This window comes from Lytechinus variegatus, chromosome 18 (genome assembly GCF_018143015.1).
Source record: "Lytechinus variegatus isolate NC3 chromosome 18, Lvar_3.0, whole genome shotgun sequence".
Classification (NCBI taxonomy): Eukaryota; Metazoa; Echinodermata; class Echinoidea; order Temnopleuroida; family Toxopneustidae; genus Lytechinus; species Lytechinus variegatus.
In genome coordinates this window covers 2186182-2201420 of record NC_054757.1, presented here as the reverse complement: position 1 = coordinate 2201420, position 15239 = coordinate 2186182, and the positions used below count along the sequence as shown (strand labels likewise).

The 15239-nt window shown below is 36.2% G+C and overlaps 1 protein-coding gene across 1 annotated transcript in view; it reads left to right on the top strand.

Annotated features, from left to right (window-relative positions):
* LOC121431585 (wings apart-like protein homolog) overlaps nt 1–12820 on the top strand; it is a 35255-nt gene extending 22435 nt beyond the window's left edge. The window contains exons 5-16 of the mRNA XM_041629132.1: nt 539–675; nt 1462–1573; nt 2116–2364; nt 3022–3133; nt 3751–3931; nt 4404–4555; nt 5755–5870; nt 6596–6772; nt 7510–7708; nt 8770–8858; nt 9224–9319; nt 10151–12820. Coding sequence (XP_041485066.1) covers nt 539–675; nt 1462–1573; nt 2116–2364; nt 3022–3133; nt 3751–3931; nt 4404–4555; nt 5755–5870; nt 6596–6772; nt 7510–7708; nt 8770–8858; nt 9224–9319; nt 10151–10216 — 1686 coding nt within the window. The 3' untranslated portion in view covers nt 10217–12820. The remainder of the gene's footprint in view (nt 1–538; nt 676–1461; nt 1574–2115; nt 2365–3021; nt 3134–3750; nt 3932–4403; nt 4556–5754; nt 5871–6595; nt 6773–7509; nt 7709–8769; nt 8859–9223; nt 9320–10150) is intronic.
* The last annotated feature ends 2419 nt before the right edge of the window (nt 12821–15239 follow it).

Here is a 15239-nt window from a genome sequence, read left to right as displayed (position 1 = left end):
CCATAGACTACCATGTACAATCAATCATAAAAATCAAGTGTACGATTAATCGTTAGCCTAAATTGTGTTACGGGACCCAGATTTCCCTTCAACAAGTTTATGAAACTAGTTAGAATATCGCTTTCCTAGCATTCCCATCTGATCACCCAAAAGTTGTTTTCAAACCACTTCATGTAAAGCGTTCTTATAGCTACAGGAACGCTCTCAGTGGGGTCACATGTTTCGTGCAGAATTCGAAATCGCAGCGAAGACATTCTACACATGGTGTGTGGAGTAGCGTACTCAAGATTGCTTCCCAAAGAATGGTTGCGTCCTCACTTATGCTTGAACTAGTTTCATGATGCAAAGTGACTTATGATTTTCATTACAGATGGAGCATGCGATCTTAAACACATAGGAGTAATGCAGAAAATTTGTTTACAAATTGAAATCAATTGTGAAATTAAAATCAATGACAACTGGCTGTGATGACACAAGATTATCATAGATGTCAACTGAATATCAAAATATTTTTTGCTGCTCCCTTTTGTTTGAACAGCTCTATACCGTTGTACGTCATGTAAAGGGAGCTTCAGACTGTCAAGAGTCGGGAGAGAGTCAGCAATATGCGGATGACATCGAGTACCTTATGGACGGTCTGAAGGGCACAGAGAATGTTGGAACCCGCTGTCTCAGGTGAGATTAACACCAATTCATGTTTGATAAGATACAAGTTTTTAAATATTTTTTTATTAATCTCCATGACCGAGGCAGTTCTATGATATTTTTTATGATTACCTTGATAAGAGTTCATTTTGGGGGTTAAAAATCTGATCTAAAGGGGGAGTTCACCCTAACGATAAGTTTGTTTTACTAAAAATAGAAAGTTAGAGCTAAATTTGTTAAGGTGGGGGAGCTGCTGGCATATGCTGTCACAAATGAAGAACATAACAAATTACAACTCTAGTCTTATATTCTTTGATGGATTTTCATCAGATGCCTTCACTAAAGACCATAATGAACAACCAATAATGTTTGTCTCACCTGCATAGCAGAGTGAGACTTTTAGATTGCTGTCATACATGTAACTTTCAAAGTTTATAGATAGTGTATAAAATGTGGATATAGGGGTAATCAAGTATCACTGACAAGTTTTAGGGCACATGATCAAGGTCAAATGTCAATGAACATAGTATTGTATCATTATATGAATGGTGTTTTTTGTGAATGATTATTTCATAGTAGTTTTCAAAGTCAGCACTGCTGCTATATTTAATCACATGATGCAGGTGAGACCGCCAGAGGTATTCCACTTGTTTGTCTTTGTAATCTGAAAAATATCAACCAACACACTGATAAAAAAAATAGTCAAATGCATGTCATGTATAACTAGTACATATTGTTTTGTTGCTGAATTTCTTCATTATTTTAGTCATCTTCCATGTTAAATGAACTTATCTTGTTTGTGTTTTGATCGTTTAGTACGATGGGTTTCGTAGAAAAGTGTTCAGTACCTCAATTCAGAATGCACATGAGAGCTCATGGGACCATTGCTAAGGTTTTTGGAAAACTACAAGATGCTGCCCAAGATCCAGTGAGTATATGATTACCCTTGTGGTATTGATAAATGTTTGTGTATTTGACAAATCATTCTGGTAAAATAAATGTGTTGGATAGTGATAAGCAAATAATCCTTGGATTGTTACTGTAGACAGATTCTTTTCAGACAAAATAAATATATTTATCAATGTGTGTTCATGTTTGTTTGAGATTTTCTATATTCCCCATTTTAGTAATTTTTGGCTATTTCACAATGTTTAATTCAATTGAACTCTGTCAGAAGTTAAGAAATATAGATCTGTTTTGATATGGTAACAATTGATGTTAATTTTAAAAAGATATTCTCTCAAAATTATTGATCAATACAACAGCTTAAGGTTTGATTGTAATAGAAGTAGTCCATTTTCTTTGCAGTCGTAATAAACATACAGGTCGTTCCTGTGTCTCTTATGCAACCGTTTGTAGCAGTCTTTTCTATGTAATGAAATTTCAAACTGAATTCTAGTTTACCCTGTAGATATATAACTCTGGATTGGTTAGATTTCTAATATCATTTCTTCATTACCCACGTAACAGTGTCTTGGACTCTGCACGGCGGGTCTTATGTACATGTTGAGCCGGGACCGTCTAAACATGGACCTGGACCGTGACAGTCTGTGGCTCCTGGTCCGTCTCCTGAGTAAAGACACGGCACATCGGATCCAACAGTTGGATCCCAGTCAACAGGCTGAGTATAAGAAGGTCCAGGAGAAGCTGTGGGCAGTCTTTACAGAGCTTCCTAAAGCTAGCAACTCCCTGGGTGACATCGAGACCAGTGACCTCTCGGTAAGTTCTACCCAAGTAACTGATTGACTTTATTCATTGTCTTCAATTGAAAAGAAGTGGCAGCCATCTACAACATATACATGTAGGTCAATTTTGACAAGAGAGCCAAAAGTTATCTTTGAAAATTATAAAGAAGACTGGGTGTAGGAATTGTAGAAGGATGAGTTCAATCAGTCTTTACGTAAGAGTGTGATATTTTTAAATGGAAATTGATTAACTGATGAACCCTTGAAAAGTTAGGAATGAACTTATGCTACTTAAATATGAGCATGAATTAATAACTGAAAATCTTTTAAAGCATTGAAATTGATAATTTTGATGATGAATGTAATGATAAATATAATGATGATGAAGATGCTGCTGACGGTAATGATGGTGATTGTGATGACAACGGTTATGATGATGATGAAGACGCTGCTTCTGACAGTGATGGTGATGACGATGGTGATTGTGATGAAGTTGGTGATGATGATGATGGTGATGATGCTGATGGTGATAATGGTGATGATGATGATAACATTTTCCTTGCTCTTAATAAAAAGGTGTCTAAGTTCTTAACATCACCCTATCTGAGCCGGGGTGAAATATAAACTTTTCCATGTGTTCTCTTTGAATTTAAATCATATTCATTTTTTCTTCTTCTTTTGTTTTTAACAGAATGGTCATCTTGCCATGGAATCTCTATTATCATTAACATCAAAACGAGCTGGAGAATGGTTCAAGGAGGAACTTAGGTTAGCTGGAGGACTGGAGCACATAGCACAAACAGGTTAATATTTCATTGTAATCGATTCAAACCTTTCATGGCTATGGTAAGCCTTGCAATGGTTCAGCTCTTACCAGGTCAGACTTTCTTGGTCGTTTTCTGGCAGGGGGAGGGGGGTGCATCTTCTTTGCTGCCGATTACGTGAGTATAACAGAAAAATTGCAAAATGGTAATGTGCGATGTAATTTACAAGGCTGTATGGCCATTTTTTTCTGGAGTAGGATTTTCAGCTAATTTGCTGATGTTATTTGAAAAATGTATTTGAAATGTTGGCAGTTATGCTGACACCTTTTATTTTCCGTTTGTTCTTTTTCATCCTAAATACTTTAATATTTGATTGCCTTGATAGTAATATTAGCTGCTCTGAGCTTGAGTCCTTAACTGGTCATATGAAATGAGAGAAACTAGTCCTGATTAAGACTATGAATAGTTGCACACCTTCTATTTCAACCTAAAACATTAATATTTGATTGCCTTGATAGTGATATCAGCTGCTCTGAGCTTGAGTCCTGTAACTGGTCATAGGAAAGTGAGAACCTTGTCCTGTTTAAGACTATGAATAGATCCATGTACACCTTTTATTACAACCTATAAACTTTAATATTTATTTCCCATGATAGTGATATCAGCTGCTCTGAGCTTGAGTCCTGTAACTGGTCGTATGGAGGGAGAGAATCTAGTCCTGTTTAAGACTATGAATAGATGTCTTCGTGTCCTGGAGAATGTGACCTTCATGAATAATGAGAATCAACAGTATCTTCTAGAACTCAAGGGATGTGGGTTAGTCAAGGCTGTTGGAAAGTAAGTCATTTCTTTTCATTCATATTTCCATCAAATCTAAGTAAAATTTAAAAAAAGAAGTAAAATGTGTATAAAAAAGGACAAATAATAGATATGATAATTAATAGAGTGATACGTAGATAGATTATAATCGATTTTATCATAATTGATTATGTCATAATGAATTGAAATTAACATGAATTACTAATTAAAAGAACTATAAGATGTTAATATAAATAACATTGGACATGAAGGAGTGCACATAAATTTGATCTATGTATATATATATTGATCCTGAACAATATCACTCACTATCATTATAATCAGTTTGCTTTTAAAATCATAATCATAAAGCAATGCAAAGGTGTGAAATTCATTATCTTGAATGATTTGTTTTACCAGAGATCCACAATCTACAATTTGTTGAGTCATTTGTTTACCTATTTGCTCCAAATTGATGTTATTAATCTCTGTATTATATCACTCTGAACAGGGCATTACGAATGTGTGAGAACCAGCTTGAGTTATGTGGAGAGCCAGAGGTTCATGTCATCAAGAAATTAGATAGCTATGGCTTACATGCTATCTTACATCAGGGATTGCTAGCAACGCTCAGATTATTACTTAATATATCACATGATAACGGTGAGTGAGACTTCTTGCAAACTCAGATTATTACTCAATATATCACATGATAACGGTGAGTGAGATTCGACTGCTTTCATCTACATTCAAGCGGTTAGCTTTTATTTCCACAGAGATTTTGTACATGTTGTCTATTACGAAAAATTACGAGATTGAAGGGATTTCCATTGTTAACCCTAACTAGGCTGGGCTTTTTTGGCTGTTCTGTGGCCGGGGGTTGATTCACCCCCCCCCCGGATCTCGGCCGCCGATTGCGCGAGCGCCGCAAAAATTTGCACGCTGGTAGTGTGCGATGTAATCTACAAGGCTGTATCGTAAAATTTTCCAAAATAATGAGATTTTATTTTATATGAATTGATCATGCTGATTTATGCATAAATCATACTTTTTGCTCTAATTCACTAAATAAAGCTCCTAGAATGCTAATTTTTTGGTAAAAATATTCTTTATAGTATTCTTAACAATCACAATTGAAAAAAAAGGGTTTGGAAATCAATTTCTTATGTATTTTATTGTTTTATGAATTTCTTATGAAATTATTCTTGGTTTTTTTTTGAAAAAAACGAAAGTAAATTTACAAGGCAACAATAGTCAAAACTGACTAGTTTGCCTATTCAAAATAACAACAACAACTTCTGTATTTCTTTGTTTTTCAACCTTTTGTTTTTCTGTTTTTTTTCACCAGATTTATTGCACAACCTTTTTGAAGCATAATTATGGTAAAATCAATTGATTTCAGCTGTTTAAAAATAAAAATAATCATATCTTTATGAATACGATGAGAAAACTCAATTTGTATTGACTTTGTACACAAAATCTTGTAACAATTTTTGGTCTGACATGCACTTACGAAATGTTGCGTAATTTCAGAACCGCATACCCGGGCGTTGTAAATTTGGTCTAAAAAAAAGATGCGCGAGATTTAAAAGTATAAACTCTGGGAGTGGTGCGGTCAAAAGATTTTGCGCGGTGGAATGATCGCAGAAAATGTTGAGGGGGGTTGATTCAACCCCCCCCGGCCTCTTTAATGTTAAGGTTGATTTGATCAATCACAATTCTTTGTAAGATTGACTTGCTATCAGGATCATATCTATAAGGTACAATTAGCTAGGATTACAGGTACACACCACAACTCACAGTAGTGGGTCCTCTTATGTTTTTATACCTTTTAATTGTTTTTACGTTTGTATTGATTTCAGAATGGGGTAGTATGAAGGTAGGAGAGCAAGAAGGTCTTATGTCAACCACTTTACAATGTGTCTTACAGATGCCTCAATACATCTGCAAGGATCAACGATTTGATGTATTAGTTCTGGTGAGTTAAGTCCATACGTCTGTATTCTAAAGCCCACTTCAATTTAGGCCATGGTCGAAATCTGTGCTAAAACTTTGGGAATCTGAAAATGTCTCAAGTTTGTCAGATTGTTTATTTTTTTTTTAATATTGACACAGTAATCAGTGCTAATGTCCCCAACAGCAAAACTTTGCTATTGCAGGATTGTTTGTTCTTATGTTTCCTCATGCTTTAATGGTGAAGAAACTTATTTTTTGTCATTCTTGAGATTTATGTATGACTCGAGAACCAAATGTGCAGTTGAATTGAATCTATACTGTTAGAGATTTGTTTCACAATTGGCTATCCATAGTTACAGACAAATTTTTGACGAGATTTTAGATTAAAGCCAAGCTCAGAATATTTGAACATATATCAATATTGAGGGCTTAGTCAATTATGCTATTCAATCGAACTGAATCACAAACATTCCTTTGCCTGATGCAACTACTCAAGGGGTTGGTTTCACAAGATCAGTGCCAGTCTTGTGGACATCTAATAAACATGTGTATTGGCTATTTCAACACTTTAGTAATGGTTACTTATAATTTCAAGCAATTGTAATTGTAAAGCACTTAGAAATAGACTGTAATAAGTGCTATAAAAACTTAATATTGATATAATTTTTGTGGTATTGAGCTCTCAAAGCTCTTATAGCACTTATTACAGTCTGATCATCCCATTTCATGTTGACTGTTTCTTGACAGAGTCTTGGTCTGCTGATAAACCTGGTTGAACACAGCCCCGCAAACACCAGGAAACTCATCTCGATGAAAACCCAAAGATCGTTTGATTCCCAAAGCCAAAGCAGTCAAGAGAATTCATCATCAGAAGAGGGCGGGTCGGAAGCTGAGGTGGTCACTTCACTGGAAGCCTTGGTTCAGGTGAGATTGGAAAACCCCTTGCAGTGTAAAAACCCTCGCAGTAATCTTCACACTATCCGTCATTCAGTCAGTAGTCCTAAAGCAACCACAACCTCGTGTAGTACCCCGGGTGGGGTGTTCTTAGATTTGGTTTGGATGGGTGTGTGCAGCTGAGGTTCAAAACCCATACCCATATTTATGGGTCATTTTGGCTAAAAAGGTACCCATTATTAGGGATCTTAAAAAAAGAGGTTATCACCCAAAATTGGAGGAGAATATAGACCCATGTTAATGGCCAGTATCTAAAAATGGGCGCCATGGACCCATGTTTGAGGCCAGTATCTAAAAATTAGGGACATGTTTAGGGATTTTCCAGCATAAAACCATACCCGATCCATTGAATGACTGGTTATGGTGGTACTGATTAGATTTACATTTATTGTTTTTTTATACTGAAAATACATGTAATTCACTGCAACAACTTAGAAAGCATGTAAAACTGGGAATGGGTTTAAATGATTATCAGGGAATTTTTTAAATTTCATCAGGGAATTTTATTTTGAAAAGCTGGAAACCTATTTATGCTGTAGAGCACTTAGATACTGATAAAATAAGTGTCAAGTGCTATTCAAGCAAGTATAATTAATTATTATTATAAGATATGTTTTAATAATTGTGAGGTATGACAAATTACACAATGCTGAATAGGAGGTGTTTGATATTCACTACTTTATTCCCCATGTGTTTGTCATCCTTAGCTATTCCTACAACGACAGCAGGCTGCGCTCAAGGCAGAGAGCCAGTCAGAGGAAGAAATGATGGGGGAGGAGCCAGAGGAGTGGTCTGTTGCCCATAGCGACCCATTGGACTGGATAACGATAGAGAGGGATTCTGGGAAGGGTGATCAGAATGGCCCCCAGCCGACAGAAGAGGAGATCAAGTCATCTGTCAGAAAAGGTAACACTTTTCATTTTAAATTAATCTCTAAACTTTAATCTCACTAGACCTCAACCATTGGCATATCATCTTTGCTTTTTTTCTCTTGTTTGCTAATCCATGTTAGCAGTGGATTCAAAATATTGTGCGCCATTTATCGGTTGCAGCGAACAGGCCAAATTTCTTAATTCGGGGTCGACATCGTGCACACGTGCAAGCATCGCACAGTGCTAGTGTATTGCACAACGTGACTGTGATGCTTCAAATATTACAACCATATTGCAAAAGTGGATGAAGAATTCACCGAAAACGGTCTAATTTCGCAAAGGAATTTCTCTCCCACTTCCTAGACTCTATTAAAAGGCATAATTATTCAAGCCGGTCGAGGCGTGTCGGCCAGCACTGAATAATCGCATGCATCCATACACTTAAGTACTAGCGCGCGCAATGGATGTCGACCTTTTTCTCATGAGGCTTTGCGAATTCTGCTGCAACCGATTTTGTGAATCCACCGAATTGATCCTTATATGTCCCATATCAAGTGTATATTAAAATTCAGAGTTTGCTTTGAATCCCTTTCCAGAGAAGTTTTCTTATCTATTTTATTGGACAATATGGGTCATAGAACCTTAGATGTATCACAGAGCTGCCAAGTAGTACTGATTTTCCGTATTTAGTACTGAAAATAGAGAGGAATACTGATGGTTTCATGCAAAATACTGATTTCTTAAGTTTCAGTTTATGTGTTATCCTATGGTATTCCTGTGAAAATACTAATTTCCTCACCAAAATACTGATTTTCAGCCTTAAAAATACTGAAATGTTCTTGTTCAGGTTGGCAGCTCTGGTATCACTTGAACATGTATTATCTTTCTGTCACTATCTAAATGCTTCTTGCTAGCTGTTGAATTGAGAAAGTAAACCTTGAAGGTAATTCACATAAAATGAATATTAACTCTCATTCTTGTGAACATGGAGTGTTAGAATGGAGATTTCACAGCTTCTTTAGCATGTTTTTAATCTTGAAAAGGACTCCCAATCATGAGTGGAATATTTTCTCATTTTTCTTTTTGATTATACAGCCCTCCATTCAGCAGGGAAACACATGGAAGATAGTATAGTTGCTTCCTACACCGCCCTCTTACTCGGATGTTTGTTACGAGAAAACAATGTAAGTAGTTATAGGAAAGATAAACAAGTGAAGTAGCTATACCCAGCCAAGCAAAATCTAGGTTTCCATTTATGTCTTTAAGTGGGCCTCTGATGGCTGCAAATAAGCGTTATGCATCTGATATCATAATCTCATGTGCAAACGTCAGAGGTGTGCCAGCTACAGATCGCATGTAAGGCATTGGCACTGACCTCTAAGATGGCATCGCGTTGACGTCAATGCAAGGTCCATAGATAGGCTGTGCAATTGCTATGCCAAACTTTGGCCAAATATCTGACTTTGATTTGTACTCATAGATGATGTTCATGAAAGAAGAAACCTACTTCACTAATTAGATACCTTGTCTCTCTTTATCTTGATATTAGTTGAATGTTGCGAGTGTACGGGACTGCCTTCCTGATGGGGACTTCACGTGTATGGTGGACATGCTGAAGAAATTCTTGTCTTTCATTGAATTAACGGTGAGTACATGTCAAATTATGATAAATATGCTGGAGCTATAGGGTCATCCTAAGCCAGTTTTTCTCAGGATATTTTTTCTTTTTCTTTTTTAATCTCAAAGCCCAACTTCAACTTCTTTGACTCTTTTGAGGCCCACACAGGGGTGTGAGAGTTCAGATTTTTAGCCGATTTCAGATTTTTTTTGTTTTTATTTTCAGCTTAATTTCAGCTTATTTTGGCTTCCTTCTGTACAAAATATATGGGAGCTCTTTCTATTTCAGACTTTTTTCAGCACTCTTCAGCTTTTTTTCAGATCTTTTTATTGGTGACCACTCACACCCCTGGGCCCACACTCATCCTTATATTTTGCCTATGGCACAGAATTTGAATGAGAAAAATACAAGAGAGTAGAAGTACCAAAAACTAAAGCAATTACTGGTAATAATTTTAATCACATGGTTTTTTTCACCAGTGCCTATATCCAATTTCATACAGAAGTTTGTTTTCTAACACAATCACATTGCATTGACGATGATAGACCCGTGTGAACGTTGATTTTATATTGATTTGATGTGATTTTAAAGTTATTTAGAATCCCTTTGTCAATATTAAAAATATTTTGACTGACCCTGCACCCAACATCTACCAAAGTGACTGGTTGACGAGCCCTGCCTAAAGTCTTTTAAAATCTGTAAATACATGTGTAAATATGATATTTGTTTGAATTAGGAGTATTCCTTTATCGTTTCTGAATTTGAGTTGGACATTGGGATCGCATAGATAGAGGCAACCCTTCAAAAAAGACAGTTGTATGTTAATTCTGTCTTAAATTTTCTTTTTCCAATCTTCAGAATGCTGCTGGAAACACTGGTAGCAAAAGTATATCCAAAGTGATTGAGGTTTTGGAATGCTTCTAGATGACACACACGCACACCAAAGCAGCTCCAGAATGAACGCTATCTCCAAAGAGGAGTATGTCACTACTAATTGGTCTTCCAGTAACCCCAGATATGGTCTTGCTTTATGAACCAAATCCCCCTCCTTCCTCCTAAGGTATAAATAGAGGGAGAGGGAGAGAGAAAGAAGAGGGAACCTTGAAGTTAACCTTTAAAGGTTCTCAAAGAGTTTTTAGCCTTCCTCGATTTGAGTGATTGCTAGGATGAATGGGCGGTCCTCTTATAGAATCCGGGAGGAGGGATGAGGAACATGTTTAGTTAAGGACAAATGACCCTAGGATAGGAAGTTAAGCTCCATAGGTCCTGTGGTTGCTAAGGTAACCATCATGGGTTCTCTAATATGCCTTGCATTTGGGAGATTGTTAGGATGAACGGATGTTCCTCTTTGAGAATATGGAAGGGGGTGTGAGGAGGGACATTTATGTTTAGTGTTTAGGTTAGGATCAAATGACCCTCGGATAGGATGTTAAGCTCCATAGGCCCTCTGGTCTCTGAGTTGACCATCACTGGTTCTCAAAGACGCCTTGTATTTGGGTGATTGCTAGGATAAAGAGTTGGTTCTTTAACAGAATATGAGAAGAGCTGTGAGAAACATTGATGATTGCTTGGTGATCATATGACCTTAGATTAAGATATGAAGCTGTAGGTCCCCTGGTCGGCCTAAGACCGCTATAAGAGTTAATAGGGTAAATAGAAATGAAGGTGTCTTAATCACTACTCCAGCTGGACTGACTTGGTGTTCTCTCAGGCTATGTTGAGGGGGAAGGGGTGTGGGTGTTTTTTTTTTCTGTAACATTTGTTGTAAGATTATAAGACCCCAGATTAGGATGTGAAGCTGTTAAGGTCCCCTGGTTGGCCCAGGACTTGTAAAATAGTTGGTTGGGAAGGAGAAACGAAGGTGTCTCTAATCAGCAGTCTAGCTGGTCTAACTTTGTATTCTCTCAGCTGTCATGTCAATGTTGCGAAGGGGTGGGGTGAGTGTTTTTCTGTAATCAATGCGATGTTTAAGATCATGTAACCCTAGGATAGGATGTAAAACTACAGGTCATTGATAGGGATTCTAGAGCGGTTTCTCTCTCACTTGAGAGTTAGTGCATGTAGAAGATATGAAGGCGTCTGCATTTGTCGGGTCTTTGATAGGTATGATATGGTGCTATATCAAGAACATCCGCTACTTTGACAAGGTTGTGGGGTGATCTCGAACCACCTTGTTTGTTCTTGGTCTTGGTGGTGTGGGGGGGGTTTGGTGTTTATATCTGCAAAATTATATGCCCCACAGATAGGACTGAGAACTAGTTATCTTGGTCAGTAAAATGAATGAATTCCTATTTTTTGCCACATTTGGGTAGCGTTCTACTACAACATTCTTTGGCTTTGTATAGGGATCACCTGGTTCTTATCTTGGTTGAATTATTGCCGGTACTTGGGCTAGCCAAGACACCATTTTCCCAGGCCTAGTTTTCACTGCTTTCCGAAAGCTAATGATTTGTACAAGTCTTCATTTTTGTGATAAGGAAATCAGGCATGTTTTATGTCCGGACCATTTTGCATTAAATTTATTATGGTATCTTCATTTTGATTGGCTGTTGAGCTATGTTACCATGGTAACTACAATTGGATGGCTTGCAGTAACAGTGTTTTTTGTGTAACAGGATCCGAAACATTGACTCGAGAATGAAGATATTGCAATAGATATGCTTGTTGATTATAAAGTGCTTTGGTTTTAAATTATGTTCCTTAAAAGAACTTTTGTGTAGAGATAAGTGATTGAGATTTTGATTTGAGATTGAGTTGTATATTTTATATTTTGATCGTCATTAATTGCAGAAATTTAAGGAGGAGATTTATTTTGATTTATTAGATTGTTAAAGTTTGGCAGCATTGATTTGGATTGATTAGAATGAATTTAAATATGAGACATTTTGTCATTTTTTCTACAAAAAAAGAGGAAATTTTATTAATCTAATTATACTAAAGTTTATGATTACGAGAAAAAAAGTTTGGTGTTGAAAAAGAAGTGATTGCTATTATGATTTTGTATTTTCCAATTGGACAATGTTTGTCCCATATCTTTTTATTTTCTGAAATAAGAAAGTTGCATTGTCACTTTTTCTTAAAATTCAAATATAATTCAATGCCTGTTACACTTTTAATATCCGCTTGTTGGAAGTCGATACGAAAGGGAAGTAGGGTCTTTTTGTATCAACAAAATTGCAGTAGATGAATGAGATAGATAAATTACCTTGGTAAATTTTGATAAGAATCGTTGCTGCACCTCAATCAAATTGGCGCTACATTGGTCATGCTCATGGTGAGGTTACTGGATACGAATGGCTTTCCGTTTGGCCACTGTAGAAATTGGGAAGGCTGGGATTATCATTTTTTTAGCTCTTAAGAATGTCGATTCTAGCAGAATATACAAGAATTGTCTTTTATTGATATGAATGGATGAATAAATGCCAAGTCCACCAAGATAGAAGTTATGTTGAAGATAGGAGCTGTCATTGAAATATCATCATTATCATCATTGTGATATTGTATAATAAGTAATGCCAAGCAGGAGGAAAAGGGATGGGGAAAGGAGAGGGGAGGGAAGGGAGGGGTAGGGGTGGAAACAGAGGATGGGTGGGGTGGGGTGGGAGAAGGTTCAGGGAGTTCAGCAGAATAAAAATGAACTCCAAAGGGAGAATCTGCCCAGAATGAATATTGTGACTTATGTGGCTTTCTCATTAGATAAATTCTATACATAAAACCTTTGGCCTTAGAATTCATGAAAAAAAAAGTGTAAAGGAATGCGAAAAGAGAGGTTTATGGAAGGTATTTTGTAAAGTTTCTGTGAATCCATTTTCCGATTTGAGCGAATGTGAACTTGCTATATGATGTATTTGAACATGATGTAACATACAGCCTTTTGAAACTTGGTTGATTGTACACAATTTTGTATGCTCACTCCGTTTTTGTGTACAGTTGGAGAAGTGGAGCATTATCTTTGTACATTGTAAGGAATGAAAACGGATATCTTATCGATATGATTCAACCATTCCAAAGTAAATTATCCTTGTTGTAAATGACGCAAACGTAAATAGATGGCCTATATTTTGTGCTCAATGTGTCCGATACAGACCATTTTTCAAATAATAATAATGCATTGTAACTTATTTTGTATTGGATGATACGGAGAGCCGAAATGAATTGCAATGTGTGTATACTGATTGCTCTCCGTATGGCGTGCTGTACATACAGAAATTAAGGGATATCCTTGTAAATATTTATACAGAATACATTTTCTCAGTGACTTAGTTTTGTTGATTCTCTCTATCGCATATGTGGTTATTTTTCTTTTCAGTTTGTTTTTCTGTTTCATATTTCTTTGGAGAAAAAAAAAGTCTATTTTGTTGATCGTCACATGAAATCAGGAAGAAAGGACAAGTTTTGTCCAACTTTGTCAATTCTATATTTGATATTTATGCTCGTTGTGGAAATGAAAACGTTTGCAATTGTGTGATCAGACTACATGAAATCATAATGTGGATTGAATTTGGTCTAGAAAGCAAATTATCTTGGAGTAATATATATAGAAACAATCTTGATCATAATAATTTAGGTTTGATATTTGATAATTTTAATTTGAGTATTCTTTCCATGTAGTTATAAAGAGGCTCGCATTTATTTTCAGTTAAAGAGGAACTCTTATCACTGGTCATTAATATATTACCAATTGAATTTGGTCAGAAATCCATGACTTATATAATGTACACAAATTCAACCTTCTCGACATTTGCATAAGTAACTTTTATAAAACTTAAATGTAACATCAATAAACTCTTTGTGTAAGATTTAAGAATATTTATTAAGGTTATTGCCCCTTCCTGACACTAACATCGATCCCAAATCAGAAAACAGAAAGTCTTTCTTGATTTCCCCTTTGATTGCTTGAAATATATCGAAAATATGATATGGGGAGCATTTCATAAAACAAAAAGTCGGTGGTTTCTCAATGTCAACTGTTATAAGCTACGGAAATCCTTGCATCTGATTGGCTCAGAGCAAGTTAGTCATTGAATATCACTGATTATTTGCATCATGAAAAGCTCCCCTAGTCAAGATTTGAATTACTTATGTCATTGCCTACATTGCATTCCTGTTCACTTTCAGATGTGTTTAAAGGACAAGTCCACCTCTCAAAAATAGTTGATTTGAATAATAAAGAGAAAAATCCAACAAGCATAATGGAAAATTTGATCAAAATCGGATGTAAAATGAGAAAGTAATGACATTTTAAAATTTCGCTAAATTTCACAAATGAGGAGACTGATGATGTCATCCACTCACTATTTCTTTTGTGTATTAACATTTTTCTGGGGTGGACTTGACCTTTAAGGTTTATTGGGGCAATGTATGTAATTTTTCTATTAATACAATCACAATGAATTAGTAAATTGTGTTCTGTCAATCTTTAACGACACTCTTCCTATCATGCAATGGTAAAATCTATTAATTGTTTGAAGTCAGAATTCTACTGTATGTTCACTGTAAACATTATTACTGTCATTGAAAATATGTCAGCCACATTCTTTGTAATATTGGTCAGGGACACTGGCTCATGACAATTGAGGGAAATTTAGTATGGTCAACTCAATTCCCAAAGGTCTGATATGATATTGTGTAGGTGTTAAACTTCATTTTGTTGTGGCAGGTCAAGAAGGCCCTTAGCAGGACATTTTTGCACAACACATCAGTGCAGAAACGCCCTTACACAATGCATTTATGTGCACTGCTAGGGGCGCTTTTGGGCACCTGCAATGTGCGAAAATGTGAAGGGTGTTCTTTCACCCACCTGCCAATTCTAGGATTGTTGAGGTCCACAGAAGATTGCACTTGCCACAATCTAATCACTCTATTGTAATCTTAAAAAGATATCAGTAAATAATGGATTTAATAACCTCTACGTTGTCTATTAATATAGATTAACTTCCAAAAGCTT